General features: G+C 40.9%; 1 protein-coding gene across 3 annotated transcripts in view; it reads right to left on the bottom strand.

Annotated features, from left to right (window-relative positions):
• plekhg2 (pleckstrin homology domain containing, family G (with RhoGef domain) member 2) overlaps positions 1-17,429 on the bottom strand; it is a 61,411-nt gene that overhangs the window by 12,603 nt on the left and 31,379 nt on the right. For all 3 annotated transcript variants that reach the window (XM_068317112.1, XM_068317114.1, XM_068317113.1), the window contains 2 exons: positions 7,327-7,393; positions 6,457-6,503 (listed from right to left, as the gene is read on the bottom strand). In XM_068317112.1, coding sequence (XP_068173213.1) covers positions 6,457-6,503; positions 7,327-7,393 — 114 coding nt within the window. The remainder of the gene's footprint in view (positions 1-6,456; positions 6,504-7,326; positions 7,394-17,429) is intronic.

Below are 17,429 nucleotides of genomic sequence, written 5' to 3'. Positions count from 1 at the left end.
TGAAGAAATGGGTCGGGGATAGACGGAAAGGAGGTCAAGGTAGCGATGGGGGTTGAGAAAGGAGGCTCTTTCCCTCCAGATAGACGTTAATCACAGGAGCAGCAGTAATATCTTCTACAGACTCATCACTGATGGCTTTGGCAGGGAGCTTTAAACAGAAACTTAACTTTTGTCTGCAGATTCAAAAGTGGAACATGCCAACCTGTCGTGTGCAGCTAACACTCGAACACTGATGCTGACTGTACCTGGTAGAATGATAACGGTTTCTATGGTGATGATGAACAGCTAAAAGGCACTCAGAGAACCTTTCTCATTAAAACTAGAGAAGTCTGGAAGTAGTTTGATGGAATTAGTGTCCAGACTACACCACAACTCAATCTTTTTTTAGAAACTAAAAACAAGAGTCATGTAAAGATGATATACTCCCCACCCCACCCCCACTTACCCACCCCAGATCCTATACAAAACAAACTCATCAGTAAATGACAATTCCATTCTTTTGCTGCATCTACAGTCTACCTTGTTGATGGTGAGGTACCTGAACTTCAGAGTCAAATCAAACAAAACAATAAGAGTTGTATAAAAGTGTAAATATCAAAACAGCACGACTACTTCATCTGTCATGGCAGAGTTGTCAGCCGTCTCCACCTGTGTCTGAACTCCGCTTTCTTAACAGATTTAATTATGAAATGATCATTTTTAGTCCCTTCACTCATCTCTCCTGACTGAAATTGCATGACCTCCCTTTTTTTTCGAAGGGTGGTGTTTGGACATCTTGCCTTCAGAATTTAAAAGGATTTGCACAAAAAATGGATTCCAATGCAAATACAGCAGGAAAACGTAAAAATTATGTACTTAACTGTGTTGAAAAAAGAAATACTATACAAGTCCTGTTGGTCTAGGAAACTCTTCATATTCATACTCTCCAGAGGATGAAGCCTCACTCTCTCAACCTTGGTATCTGCATCCAGATCAGGCCAAAAGATCACTTATTCAACCTCAACTAACTTTATCATGTCATTCCTGCTCACCAGAGGGTGAACCTCTCATATTTCAATGTCCTTTACTCTACATAATAATAATGTTTTACCACATCCATCTATGACAGCAGTGAAATGACTGTAATCTGCAATCTCAGACAGAACCAGACAGAAGGAAACCGACTTCGGCCTCAGATAACACCAACCTCTGCACGAAGAATTTAAAGCATATGGCAGAGTGAAAAATGTCGGCTACACCACAGGAGAGTTTCCTAGGAACTGCACTTGGAAAGACTCTCATCAAATCACACTCACAAAAGGAGTCACTCATAAATCCAAGGTTAATTTGTTCATTTATCACGCATTCACCTCATGTTGTATCCCCTTTCTAAACAGATGCACACAGCGCCCATCTCACTTCAAGCCAGTTTTCATCCATATTCTCACAGACCGCATTTACAACTTCAATTACTGCTGCTCCCAGGAGCCTGAATCCATCCACCAATCAGAGGTAACATAACACCAATCCTCAGTCTTCACGGTCACTCCAACGATTATTAAACTCCTTGACGCTCTACCTCTCCTAACATCCAGCTTGAGGTCGTGTTTGCATTTGCAAGAAGTATTTTCCAGGTATCCAAATGTGTTTTCCACCACATGTCAGTATCACATGAACAGGACATCTGCTTCTCTCAACATCTTCAGGGAGGCTACAAGATGATGGTAGTTGAAAAATTCATGCTGAGCTTGAATAGCTTCAGGGCTTCGTCATGAATCGTAAAACCACCAGGAGCCTTAGACACGTCGATGTATGCTCCTCCATCAAGAAGGCCCGGCAGAGGATGATCTTCCGCAAGCAGCTGAATGAGCTCAACCATCTGCAGTCCATGTTGATATCATCCAGCTCATCCTCCCATCATCCAACACTGTCCGCAAATTAATGTGAACCCAAACCTATAGGTTTTTGGTTCACATTTTTGGTTATAATTTCAATACAGTTCAAATGCATCAAAGTTTATTTCTTTACAAATATCAGATTGTGATGAGATTCTTCTGACCTCTCTGAAGACAAATCAGTGTCTGCATGATGCAGCTGATGGCTTCATTCATACAAAAGACAAATAACCCTTTTTCTTCCAAAATAAAAAACCTCAGCGAGATTTATATTTAAAATAATAATATTCTACTTTTCCAACACACTATCTCCCAACTCTGTCTAACCTGAAGAAACACGTGGTCAAGTTCCCTGCTCAGCATTATGAATTAGCTATTTTATTTGCTATTTTGCTAAGTTCAGATGAACTAACTCAACTTATGACTGGTCAATAGTGAAAGTGTAAGATTTTCCTGACAAACAATCTGAAGAGGACTCCAGGGTTCAAGACTAGACAATTGTGTTGACTGGGACAATGGGAAAGGTCATGTGGTCTGAGGAGTGACGCACCAACTGTGCCTGGTGCCTCCTGGTAAAGTACAGCTTTAAGTCTAAGTTCAGGATGTGGTTTTTCAACTTTATGTTTAACCTTTATTGTTGTTTTCTTTTAAAACTGGATCCCTTTGAGTCTGTTGGATCAAACAATAAAGCGAAATTCTTGCAGCAGTGATGCATCTGTTTAATAGACGAGGAGCAGATCACAAAAGTCCTGCTACTGCTACAAATCACATGAGCGTGCAAAATTCAAAATCATATTTCCATTATTTTTGTTTCCCACTGTTTCCTCCTAAAAGACGTATGAAATGAACCACAGCTGGAGGAATATTTCTACCTGTCCCAGCACAAATAAAATTGTTTCTGAACATGATGTATGCATCAGATATGAGGCAGATCACCGTTGGTAGGTGAAAAATTTCGATTCTCAAAGGATTAAAGAAAGAGAAAGTCAGATGTGTTTAACTACAAGCATGTGTCTCAGTTTTTAAACAGAAGTACAACTTTTATTCGGAGCAGTTTAGCTACAGAAGGCTGTTTAAAAATAAGCCACAAGTTGAGGAGGTTAGACTGAAGTTCTTCTTGTCTTCTGTCACTCAGCTGTTTTGGAATAACACGAATGTCTCTGTATGATCCCGTTTATCCAAGAAATATGTATTTATTCATTTATAAACATCTGGTTTGAGTACATCTTAAAGCTCATCCAGGAATGTCTTAAGCAATTTCAATCCAGTTCAAATGTTTCGTGGATGCATCAAACTTTATTTCTTTACAAATATCAGCTTGTGATGAGATTCTTCTGATCTCTCTGAAGACATATCAGTGATGCGGCTGATGGCTTCATTTATCCAAAAGAAAAATAACCTTTTTTCCTCCAAAATAAAAAAAACTCACTATGATTTATATTTTCAATTATAATATTCTACTGTGTTCCAACACATTATCTCCCAAAGTCTTTTATTTCAAAGGATTTGCTGCTCTCAGATGAACCTGAGAGTAATCAAGACAGTGTTTTCACCCATATCCATCTTTTTGTTTGTTTACTTGTTGCTTGGTTGGTTTGTTCGTTTGCAGAAACGACCGACCTGATTTCCAGGAAACTAAGAAGAAGGGTGGGACCGGATATCGTGAAAGAACCTGGAGGATTTTTCGGGCATCTCTACAGACTGCCATTAAAGTTGCTCTTGGCTCTGCTCCATTTTGTTTTGCCTTTTCCTCCCAATTCTGTCTGTAAGGCCTCATTCGGACCAAATCAAGCGTGGAGGTGATTAGCGTGGCGTTGTGGGAGGAAACAACTGGGAGAGTCATTGTTTGGTTCATAAAGTGCACCTGGATAGTTCTCCTCTGGCTCCTCTGGGTTTATCTTCCCCTGCTGGTCTAGGATGATGTTGTTTGAGGCACCAAGCAACAAATCATAAACTTGGAGGACGAATAAAGGTTTGAGCAACGACACTCCTGGCCAGCCAGGTCATGTGACCGTCCAGCACAGCATGACATCCGGTTTAATCTGTTAAAAAGTTTGGGGAGTCGCCTGTTCCCATACAAGATTCACTCTGGATGCAGCCTTCGATAACTTTACAGTGCACTCAGATGAATCATCATCAGAGGATTATGGGTTATCAACAGACATAGTTTTCCATAATGGAGAATCTGGTTTGGAAGTCAATGCCAAACTTATGGTAGCTGTTTGTGTTCGTATAGATGATTGTGTTTACTCTGGTCGAAGTTGATGATGGCAGGAAATGGCAGAAACAAATATTATCAGTTGCCTTTCTCGCACAAGACAAGCTCCACAGGAATAAAGGGAGTAAATAAGGCGATAAGGCAGGGAATGTTTGAGCACCAGGTCAAACCTTCTTAGCAGGTTACCAAATTCTCTTGACAACTTTTCAAGATATCTTGTGGACAAACATAAACAACCACGAATGATCCTTTGACCCTCATTGGTGGATTTATATCACAAGCAGCTCAAAAATCCAGTGAGTTCAGAAGAATAAATCTTCACAGCATCTGCATGCATCCTCTGCCTACAACCATGTCTGTTAATGTCATTTTAATGGCAGCCTGTTTCATGATACATGACACCCATACGGCGTGATAATGTTTGTGAGATTTCCTTAAAGCACCTCCGCTCAGCTGCTGGCAATCTCTGATGGCAGAGATGCTGCATTCCTTGTATTAATTCTCCTCTGACGCAGGACAACTAACCAAACAAAGGCCCTCATCATCATGTTCCCCGCGGAGCTGTGCTGGAGTTCACAAACCTGCAATCCAGCAGATTCTCTTCCAAATCTGACCCAGCGGATCACGGTGGAAAAATGCAGTGTGGAGACTGACTGGAGATCGCATTACGGTCTCACTGTGATCCCGCAGGGAGCTGCAGATTTTAATGCTGATTATCTTTTGTTTTACTGTGTCTCTTCTTCATCTTCTTTCTTTCTTTTCTGTTTGGAACTATGATGCCTAAAAGGATCCAGCGACAGGAAAAGAAGAGGAAGAAGATGAAGAAGAAGTGGCGCTGAAAGCTGCAGAGGGTCTGACTCAGAGCTCCTCAGTTCAGCAGTCTGAAAACATTTGACCTACTTAGTTTTATTGCAGTTTAATGGAGCTTTAAGGAGGTGACAGCAGCAAGAGGAGCAAGGTGAAGAAGGGTAGGGCTTCCACTCCGGCAGATTCATACACACACACATGCGTGTAGGCTTTTACTGTGCATGTATGCAGTGATTTAAATGGACTAACAGAGCCAGGTAGCGATCCTGTCATTCAAACATTTGCCTGTCAGATCGCCGCGGGAGACTGAGAACGATTCTCCCAACAGAAAAGAAAACACAGATGATGAGACAAAGACAGCGAAGAAGATGAAATACCTTAAATCAAGCCAATGTGTGCTTCTTCTTGTGTCTGACATCGTATTTCTCCTCACCAGGCAGTTAAAGTCAGACAGATCGTTCATCTTTAATCATCTTAGAGCATTATAATTTGTTTCTTAGATATAATACAGAATAAAAATAAGTACAACTTGTATGCGTTTAGAGCTTGAATCTCATTTAAGAGCAGAAAAAACTTAAAAGAACTGTTGAGTGTGAAGACTCTGGTTTGATTTCCATTTAAATTTAGAGAGGGACTACGATGGCTTTCAGTAACCCTAACCCCACTTCTGCAATTTGCGCAAAAAGTTTGTTTTCTGGTATTTTTTTCTCATCCTTCCCAGGGCTCGAAATTAACCTTTTTTCTTGGTAGCACTGGTGCCCCCAAATCTAGAAGTTAGTAGCACCAGCAAGGAGTTTAAGAGCACCTACCCAAAAGCAAGGCAGTGACGGAGTGATAGAGACGCTCCGTCCATCTCCGTTCCGCGCACCTCTCTCCCTCGCCCAGGAGAGCAGCCGCAGTTGCGCTCTCATTGTTTCCTGGCAGGACCGCAGGAGCGCGGTCTAACAAAAAAAGGCGCACCAGATTTTTTTCCCTAGTCGCATCGGTGCTCCCAAATATATTCAATAGTCGCACTGATGAAAATTTGGGTGCATATGAGACCAAAATGGGCGCAATTTCGAGCCCTGCTTCCTATTTCCTTACCTCCATTAAGCCATCTCTCTCCTCTTATATGCTTTAGTAAATAAAAACACTGATGAGTCCAGCGATCAGTGGAGCTTATTTATCCACCTCGTACTCAATAAAAGTCAGTCCAGTGGTTCCAGATCCGGAGGCCCAGCCCCTTCAAAGGCTCACAAACTAAATCTGAAGGGTTGCAAGGACACTGAAGAAGGAAAAAGTAGTGTTTTGGATGAATCTCTGATGTTTGATTTTCAATGAAATATTAGATAAGTTGTTCAAATTTGTTTAGATGAGAAAAGTCTCAACAACAACTCAAACATCTGAGATCTATTATCCAAACTAGGCCAAAATGTTTAATCCATTATAACGTTGCTTCTCATGAGCCGATCATATTACAAACTCATTTTCAGTTTTGCTGAATACTGCATTCAAAAAAAAAAAAAAAAAAAGAAACTAAGAAGAATCAATCGGACTGTTTAATGTAACTGGACTTACTTGGGGTAGTTCATGCAGTAGAGTGTGTAGATGTCAAAGGCTTCACTCTGAAAAACATGACAGAACATTTACAGAGGAAGAGAAACAGGTCATCACTCCATCACTCATGGTTATGGTCTTTATAGTCTCACATCAGTAAAGTTGTCTTCAGGATGGAGAAGGTGAATGCGTGTCTGGTAAAAACCTGGTCTGAGTCACCAGAGCAATTTCTTTAAAATTTAAAATAATACAGGTAGAATATCACAGGCTTCAGTGTTTTGTCAAAGGAGCAAATGTTATTGGGTATTTAAACATCCCGACTGCAAGCTGTGTCATATATACAGAATTTCTATTTGATTTTACATTTTCCTTCGGCCTTTGGGTTCTTCTTCTGGGTATGTTTAGGTTCAGGCTTGGATTTTTGATTCCACGTTCGAGTACAACGTGAGAAAACATTTGTTGGAACATGGGAAGCAGCAGGTTGGGTTTAAGCTAATTGGCAATACCAGAGCTCCCGCTAAATAGCCGTATGTTGCTAGCTCTCTCCACAAACACCTAGTGGCTTGAATAGGATTAAACTGGTTTCATGTCACCAGATCGTACTGGAAACACCCTAATACTACCTGAGCTTGCAATCGGACAATCGTAAGGCCTGCAGCCATGTTCACACTGAACAGACTGTATGCGCTAAAACACGCAAGAACAATATCACTACTGTCCAGCACACACCCAGTCAGGAAGTATTCATTAGGTGTTGATTAGCAGCACCAGTTAGAGGAGCGGCTGCCATGAATGGAGGCTACAGTCATACTGGTGCTTTACTGGGTGTTTGAGCTTCATGTTTCACATCAGTACACACACACACATACACACACCCACACACACACTCACCCTTTCCACGAAGCACTCAGCGATGGCTGCGGCATGAGGACTCCTCTCCAAGTCCTCCAGGAGATCGCTGAGGAGACACAGACGTTGGAGTTAATTTCCTTTGACATGTTCGTGCCACAGTCATGTAAACTAACGGCAGGAAGGGAAACATGATGACGCCAGAACATTGGAGCCATACGTGTTAGGTTAACATGTGAGCCTAACACCATGTTCTTTTATGTGCAACAGACGGATGCTGACCCCACGGTGGTGATGCGGTCCTGCTCTGACACCAGAGTAGAATAATAACAATCATCATAACACTCACGGACAACATTCCACTTCATCCCAGAGGGGCTGGAGGTCAACGCTTCCACCAAAGCACAAAAAAACTTGGTTTTATGTAGCATGAAGTGTAAGAGGAGGTCAAGTCGACTGTGTTACCAACTGTGATAAATATCTTATTTAGTTAGCTTTATAGTTAGTTCAGCATTAGGAAAGTTTTAGCATCAAAACTCCACTGACTTTGATTTTCATTGTTTTATCTGTTACAAGCATTGAGGTGACAACAATAACAGAGGATTCGTTTAAAAAGAAGAGGGGTGAAACCTGAACATTAACATCTATCTGTATTGGTTCATTAGGACCTTCATTAGGAAAAGCAAAGGTGACAACAGTCTTGTGAAATGGAGCAGCTGAACATCAGCCATGACAAACACTATCTGGAGCTAGAGGTCACATCAGGGACATGTTTTCCAACAGGAGCTGTTAACATGAGCGAGACCGGACCCGATGAGATCTGCTTATATTACACCCTGCATTCACATGGACGCTCCATCATGGTCTGGGTCGGGGTTTTGTCAGAACTAATCCACTTGACAGTTTACAGCACCGTGCGGTCAGGTATACAGAGTTCACACCGGGTCTTGGCTCACATAGAAACCGGGTTATATTCCTGCCACAAAACTGGTCCCCAGCCAGTGTGTTTTGTTGGGAGCTGTGGAAAACATTTAGCAAAAACGGTCTTTATTGTATTTGGTGCACAGTTTAGTCACAGTGAGAACAGTCTGAAACAGATCATGTGTTTCCACATTTGGTTTGATGTCACACAAACTGAGTCCAGGACCTGCAGACTGTTACAGCTGGCAGATGACAAAAACTATTCTCGCTGTTCTCACAATCAATTCACGTCGTCATCCTTCCGTCCCGCCAAAGACTGCTGCTGCAAATGCATCTCTTTCTCCATCCTCCAGCATTCATCCTTACATTTCCTGCTCAGTGACACGTTACACTGATCGGACTGAAGCCTAATGTCTCTACATTGTGGCTACAATCACACAGAAAGAACAGAAGAACAATTAAATCATTGTCACATGCAGAACTGGGAATACATATTCTTTTCATTTACTCTTTGTCTTGTGCCAAAATGAATAAAGTCTTACTGTAGTTAAAGGAAACGTATAAAAAGAAGCTTAGTTTTGGTTGAAAAAGTCTGCACATCAGGGTATTATTAATATTTTAGTCAGTCAGGCGGAGCCAAAACCAATACATTTGGTAATAATATTTGATTCAATCAGATTGATTTGATCATTATCTGATAAAAACAGCTTGAATGGCTCAGAGGCAGCTCTGCAGAAAGTGTCTGGTGTCATGATGTCAGTCAAAGGAACACATCCAGACATTGAACAGGTTCTGATTGGCTGACTTATGTTGAACCACACCCACCACGCTAGAGAGCCAGGCTTCTGATTATAAGTTTGACTGACATGGTTCTAGTTCCAAGACCTCTGGTCACTGGTTCTCCAGATGGACTCAAGACTCTGAGTGCAGGTAACCTGAGGAACTTTCAGAGGAACCAGCTACTTGATGGTTCCGTCAGGAGGGAAACAAGCTACTAGATGGATCCATTAAAATGACCCTACTTAACCTGCTAGTCTACATAGCAACAGATCAGTTTGACAGGAAACTGATCAACTCTTACATTGCATTCCCTCATCCTCAGCACAGCAGTTGTCCAAATCCTGATGCTCTCATGACCTTTACATGCACCCTTATGAACTTTCCTTGGTGCTTAATGTGATGCGAGAGAAGAAATCATCAATGGGAAAATAGAAAATAGGGTGAAGCAGGGGCAGACAAGCAGCTGTAGCAGTCGCCTCATGTTACTCTACAGGAGGAATTAAACAGAAAATAAATATTTATAAAAGCGTTTGGCTCCATATCCAAGTCATCTCACTCATCTAAACTCTCACTCAAGAACTCAAAAGGCTTCCTTTTGTTTTATCGCTTTCGTTTTCCTCACCCTGAGTCTCTGAAGCATGTTCATGCAACACGTAAGCAAAGCTCCTCTCGGTCCCAGCATTCCTTTGTTCATATGTGAACAACTTTTAAAGTCATTGACAGAACTGTTCTACCAGACAGTGAACCCATTGTTTCACACCAAATGGAAAACCGAGACTTTGCACAAAGCAAGGTCGTTAATTTCAATGGACAATGTGAGGTGATCTCATGTCTGTCACACATCCAATAATAGAGAATTCAAAGGAATCCAAAATAACCTTTACAGTGGAAAATGATGAAGGGAGGTTAATTAATTTATTAAGAAGTTGGCTGTTTCATGCAGATCTCAGATACTTTATTTATTTCTCAGGAGGAAATTCCTTGTCTGCATTGACTCATCCCTGAGGACCAGTGGGTGGTCCTTATGACCCTGGAAACAAACCACAGATCAGAGTCCTGCTCAAGATTAAATCAATATGTAGACTGTGGAACCTTCTGACGTAGCTGATCTATAAAGTGCTGACTATCTTGACATCACAGAATGCCAAGTCTGTACTGTGGCATTCACAGTACAGACTTACCTGTACTGTGAATGCCAGGCCAGTAGTGGGAAGTGTTAAAAATTAGACAATGTTTGTTTGACTTTATCACAGTCTGCTTGGGCAAAGGAAAAGGAGTCCAAAAAAGTCCCAAACAATAACCTTGAGTCAGATACCAACCCTGGTATCGGTCTCGGCCTCTGATTGGCCAGTCTTCACAGGTGGGACAGCAGCCCAATCTCACTGTGGTTTTCTGGACACGATCAGTAGGATTATCTTCAAACACTCACATGGAAAGTTTGGTCTACCGTACATTTCTCCTTCCACACATGTCCCATTTTGTAAAGTAATTCTACAAATATATTCACCCCCAGAATTTATGACCATGTTTAACACTTGTTTGATATTTAAACTCAACAGGGAAAGATTCAGATACTGGGAAGGACCTGTGCAGTGTTTCATTGACACATTTGTGATTAAAGAGGAGTAATCAGAAAATGAAGAAGCCTCCCTTCATACCCTCTGTGAACCCAGAGAAGTGGATATTACATTTTTTCTCCTTCATGAACGCTTTGCTTATTTTATACGTGAGAAATGAACCTTGAAAAGTAGAAATATTGAAGGTTTAAAGGTTTGACCTGGCAGATGGTTAATATTTCTTCATATATCTGTGAGACACATTGAATGCTTCCCTGCTCATGTATGTGCTGAGAAACATTTAAAGACCTTGGAGCAGCTGAAACCGGTTATTTCCCAACCGTACCGTTAAAAGATGACACGCAGACTGCTTCGAGAAGAAGAGCAGTAAAACTGTGAGATGCAGGAAAACTTCTGGAATGCTCTCAAAGAAGTTCACTTTTGTTTTTTGAATCCTTTACCGCTTATTGTTGCTAGGCGTCACAATCACTGCAGCACTGAAGCATTAAATATATGTTAGATTACATCAGACATCTGTAAAACAGACACTTTCAAATTAAGTGATGCATATGCATGGGTGAGTGTGAGAGGAGGAAATCTAAACATGACAAGATTTTAAAGAAGATCATAAAGCTGGAGGGGGGCTTAGAGCAGAAGAGAGGAGAGGAGAGGAGAGGAGAGGAGAGGAGAGGAGAGGAGAGGAGAGGAGAGGAGAGGAGAGAAAAGAAGAGAAGTACTTGGCAAAGCAGGACCAGATAGAACCAAACAAATGGACCAGAAAAGTTGGAGGTTCTAACAGATAACATGAACCACAAAATCAAGAACCAACCAAATAAGAATAAGACAGAAAAGAGGCCATCTAGGCCCAGCAGAGTCCAACAGAACTAAACAGGCATGAAAAATTCTAATTTAAATGAGTTTATATGAAAGATTCAGAAGTGGTTCCGTTGGGGTTCTAGTTATAATGAATTGTTAAGCTATAATAAAGCCATGGTCAGTGGGATTATTCAACTGGTGTGGAATAAACCATTATGAAGGGGTTGAGTGGAGACCACACCCCCTGACTGTCATCCAGTTCTTCCGTTACAACTCCAGGCCGGGTCACGCCTTTTAATCTGGGCCTTTTCGGGCCTCTCAGCAGACATCCGAGAACACTTTGATGAGAAGGTTCCTCTTCCAGCTCTGTCTCAATCTCTTCCTCATCAACATATGGTATGTTAGCCATTTCCTAGAGTCGTCTGAATGTCTAACAAGAATCATTTTGCTCTCAATTATCTTCCATTGGAAGTGGTTCCAGGCTACGATGTGACATAAACATGGCCTAGCATCCTGGAGGAACCTGGACTTTCCATCTCTCCACATTTACGTCAGTCGATTTATCTTAAGTCTGCCGTTAAAAGGATTTGGATCCAAACGAACAATATCTAGTAACAAAACCAACTCTGTCTGGAGACATAAACATTTACATGGCAGCCTGTCAAATATGAACATTAGATAGAGATTCAGTGGAGGTTCAAGTTTAATGTATGCACGCAGAAAAAAATAGGCAGCATTCAGACTGAACTTCATGACATCACCATGTATGAATTAGAGAGTTTGATAAGATATAAAGAAGAGGAAGAACACTTTTATTATCTGCTGAGAGAAATTATTTTATATATTAATCTATGGCCGGCACGGTGGCGCAGTGGTTAGCGCTGTCGCCTCACAACATGGCGGGTCCGGGTTGGAGTCCCGCTCTGTGCGGAGTTCGCATGCTCTCCCCTTGTCCGTGTGGGTTCTCTCCGGGTTCTCCGGCTTCCTCACACCTCCAAAAGCATGCGCTTCAGGTTGATTGGCCGGTCCCAAATTGCTCTTAGGAGTGAGTGTGTGTGTGCATCTTTGTATGTGGCTCTGCAGTGCACTGGCGTGTCCCCTGCCTCACGCCCTATGCTAGCTGGGATAGGCTCCAGCTCCCTGTGACCCGCTACGGCGAATACAGCACGGTACATGACAATGAATGAATGAATGAATATTAATTTATACACATATATATATATGTACAGGTCCTAACACACACAAGAGGCCTTTGGGCATGCAAATAGAGGAGAAGATAATGGTAGAGTGGTGGACAGCTCCTTTTGTGGTGTGCCCCTTGAGCAGCTTGTTCAGGGACGTTGCCTTGCTTAAGGGCACCTCAGCAGTAATCAGGAGGTGAACTGGCACCTGTCCATCTAGCATTTCATACTCCAAACTTTCTGGTTCACGGGCAGGTTTTGAGCCAGCTACCCTCTGAATGAGTGGACTGAGCTACTGCCACACCAGCTAAGTTGATGCAGATAAATGACCTTTCTTCACTGTCTTCATGATGTGAGCTTAGCATTTGTTAGCTTCAACTCAAAGCCAGCTGCTATGGACAACATGTGGTCAAAGAGATTTTCCAAAAGAAATGTCTTCTTTCTAATGTGTACAAATATTTGTCATGACCTGCTTGCTGCAGGTTTGTGCTCCCAAAGCCTCATGGGAACTGTAGTTATTGTAGGGTAAAGTACGAATCCTTATTTTAGAGACATGTACAATCAGAGTAGATCAGACAATAACTTTGCACATAGGAAGCTACACCACTGAACTGCATTCTGTTACAAAGCTGAAATCAATAATCATTATCACACAACCCAATCCTTCATCCCCTTCTCGTCATTCGCCCTCTCTCTTCTGGCGTCAGCCCTCATTTTGTGGCCGGCGAACGTCATTAGTGGGGATTGTGGTAGAGGAAAAGGGAGTTCTGGGTGTTTTTTTATTTTTTAATGCAGTGACCACAGAGAAAGGAGAGGGGAGGAGAACGGGGGAGAGGGACAATGACAGGAAGAAAGAAAGAGAGAGAGAAACCATGCCACAGTGAGAAATGAAGAAAATAAGAGGCCGACACATGGAGGACAGAAGGTTAGAGGGAAAACACCAGAAGAAGAGAAGCAGCTGCAAATAGTGATTAAAAACAGGACAGAATAATATCTTTACTACATGAAAAACACAAACATGCCAATAAGAGAAAGAAACAGTAAGACAAAATAATAACAATGATAATAATATAAAAGAATTCACAGGAGTCACCAAACATTTTACTACTTCTTCAATTGCGTTAATAAAATCATGATTATTTATGTTTCTTTCTTTTTTTTCTTTTTTATAATTAAAGTAATATTTACATTTCTGTTTTTTGATAGCACCATCCCCCTTAGCCTTCATGCTGAACTTCATGACATATTTTATCCTCTCACTTCTTTTCTCAGGGGCTTATGCTGCTAAATACACAAACCCAACCCTGACCCCACCTGACCCAGTGACCCCTGGGCTCCGAACGCTCAAACTGGGCCCTCCTCTACAGGTTGGGGCCAAACCAAACAAAACTGGGCTGATGTCTGGATTTCATCCTCGCACAGCAAATGGACTCTTTAACAGAGTGATAAACAGCAGCTGACTGTGTGGCATCTGAGATATGATGTTAGACGAGGAGGAGGAGAAGTAGAAGAAGGAGAAGGAGGGTTATATTTCACACAGGTGTGAAGAGAAGGAGCATACAAAGAGATAAATAAATGTGTTTTATCAGTGCTGTACTCTTTGGAGGTATAAACATAAAAACATGACTAATAATGAGGAACATTTTACTACTTTTAGCTTTGAAACCATAATTTCTGTTTGTTCTAATGACAGACTTTCATGGTGAGTCGAAGAAAATCCAGGATTATTGCGTTGATTATGAAAAACAAAAGGCGCTGCATCATTTCATCACTCCCAGGGTACTGTGCTCATTCTGTGATGTCATCAAGATGATGTCGCTTCACTCCGATCAAGGGAAATAAACTTCACCACTTAAGTCCTTGACACTGATGCGGATCTGGATTCAGGTGTGAATAGATATGGAAACGCTTCATGCTGGATGTTTCTCTCTTCCACGATCAAGAAAGGTTTTATCTCACAGTACTGAAGAACAGAAAAAAGCAACCCAAAATTCTCCTCACAGCCAACTTTTCCTAGTCTTGGACCCGTGACTCAAACCTTGACCTGAACTTACAGTAGATGCAGGTTTTTCCCAAAGTTCCCAGACTAAAGCACTCTACACTTAAGAACAGCATTCAGTCACGAGCCATGAAGACTCTTCAAATCTGATTAAATGAAACTTTGACAGGTTGATCCTCCCGGCAGCTGACCACCCAGCATGACGAGGCTCCCCTTCATCTTGTTTTTGCCGTCTGTATAATTCATGGCAAATATCAATCTATAAAAACATACCCGAGGCCTCAAGCCGAACGGATTCCTCAGACTCAAGGATGATTTATGTCTGTCAGCACTGTAATCTAACTATCAGTGTCTAACAGCTTTATCTGCTACCTTTAAGACTTTGAGCTTTTGAGATTTTAATTATCCACAATGCATGAGTTTGGCTTTTGGAATAAATTGGTAATAAAGATCAGTCTTCAACTTGGACCACAGGGTTCACATTTATCAAGTGTGTCCATCAGGTTGACAGCATTTAAGTGACATTTTAATATTCACTGGGCATTATTCAGGAGTGGAAAACAGAAAATGGCAGTAGAATATTATCGTTTTTAACCACACACAATGCAAAGGTTGTAATTTTATGTATTTTTTGCAGTGTTGGAATTAATTCCCTCCCATTTTTAACAGAGCCTTAAGTCATTTTCATGTTCACATGTATTCATGTTGGAACATACACCAGAACACATCAACCAGAGCCCATAAATGGGAGTGTAGCAGCGCCACAACCTAATTTATCAGGACAAATATGGATCATTCATTTATTTCTCCCAACAAACTTCGATATGATAATAACGGATAAAGAGAGACTTCATCCTTATGAAGCAAGAGAAAAAATGGCAGCAACTACATTTTAAGAGCAAAAGGGCTTTTCATAAAATGTTCCAGCAGCTGTGAATTATTTCAATTGCCTTAAAGCATTTGGAATAGAGCTGAAGTTTAGGCTGCTGCTGGATAAAACGAACAAAGCAAAGGTGCCACTTTGGGCTCGGAGTTTTTGTGACGGCATTTCTCACTATTTTTAGAAATTTTACCAACCACACAATCAATTAATGGAGAAATAACGATGAGATTAATCCATAATAAAAACCAAGTAGTGCAATAAAATCTTGCTTTTATATCAACACAAGTCACAATAATCTCACAATTTCACATTTAATATAGTAAAACAGTCTCAGGAGATTTTACACTGAACTCTTCTTTCATAGTTTAAGTGTATTTTCTATGTTTTAAATGAATCCTATGGGGTCTGAGGACCGACCGGCTCATTCTTCTGATGGTTGTGTGATTATTTTTGATGTAACAGGTTAGAAATGTGATTTGAATGCTGCTGTAATCTGTACACTAAAAGTCCATCTGTGTGTTTTCTTTGTTATTTATTTATAATAAATTAATTCTGATTTTTTTTTTGCGCTTCATGAAGCTTTGTATAAAGTTTTTATCCAGTATAACTTTATTTTAGATCGTAAAACATTGAGCGTAAGCAGAGACAAAAGCAACTTTAAAAAACATTATAAAATGTCATGGTAGACATTTACTTGAATAATTATTTGTGATATTACTCAAACGTTCAACTGCTGTCAACCTCTGATCCTGTTAAACCACTTTGAAAAACCATAACAATTCATCCACATGACAAAAATGTATTTTTCCCCAAAATGTTAGAAATCAGAATTTAATTTTTAAATTTCTCTGGACCATATGGTATTCTAAAAAGGTGAGCTTTGCTTTAAAAGAGCTGATGTTGGGCAGTTAGATCTAATAAAGCATCAAGTATGTGTGAATTTTAAATAGAGATATATCCCATGTACTTCCAAATCCTCTGATGACATCATTTTTTCTTTTTGCTGCCTTGAACATTGTTCTCTGTGTTGAATCTTCACTTCTGGTTCTCGTCTGTTAAATATTTCCTGATGAGTTTAATCTATTTTGGGCCATAAATCTTTGAAAATATGTTTTGTATGAGAGGAACAAACACAGCAAGACCCCAACTGACAACACATCCAAAGCAGAGGTCTGTGTGGTCTGAATAAACGACAGATTCACTCCAGTCATCACAACTTCAAAGAGAAATTTAAAGCTTCAGACTCAGCGTCAGATTTAAGGTTAGAATCAGGATTAGGTTAAGGTTAGGGTGAGCGTCTGAGGAATGCAAAATGTCGTCGAGGGCTCTCACAAGGATGGCAGTGGGTACATGTTTGCATTACATCATCTGGCCTGTGACCCCTGGTTAGCATGGAGGGGCTAAAGGTCAAATGCTAAATCACAGGCAAGGAGAAATCTGAGTAAGCACGGAAAGAGAAGAAAAGACACAGAAAAAAATTACCATAAAAAGAAGTTCAGACAAAATGAACCCTGGTTTTATGACATCACCAACCACCGCTGTGACTCAGCTGCAGTGACAACCCAGTGCATCATGGGAAAGCAGTGCTGACGATGATGTATTTTAAAGATGAAGCGCACGATGTTCAACATTAAAAAAGCTGGATCTCCTTAGTCACTCTCTACATTCAAGGATGGGATCTCAGCAGAAAGAAAATAACGTAACGTTTGACGTTAAATACTCTGAAACATTCTGGGGGATACAGCAAGACGGCAACAAGGCTTTCAGTTAGCAAGCATGATGAGAACTGATGCACAGCTATATGTATGTTTTATCATATTACATACAGTACATGTATGTCTTTAAGATGTTTAAACAAATAGTTTATAGGGATCAATCATTAGCTATTTTAACCAATAATTACTCAGTGCCCACAAAAAATCATGACCTGACTCTCTATTGTAACACAATAAGGGAAAACACTCAAACACACACACACGCACGCACGCACGCGCGCGCGCACACACACA

Source organism: Antennarius striatus, chromosome 6 (assembly GCF_040054535.1).
Source record: "Antennarius striatus isolate MH-2024 chromosome 6, ASM4005453v1, whole genome shotgun sequence".
Classification (NCBI taxonomy): Eukaryota; Metazoa; Chordata; class Actinopteri; order Lophiiformes; family Antennariidae; genus Antennarius; species Antennarius striatus.
Note: the sequence above shows the minus strand (reverse complement) of the source record. Positions and strands in the feature narration are given on the sequence as shown.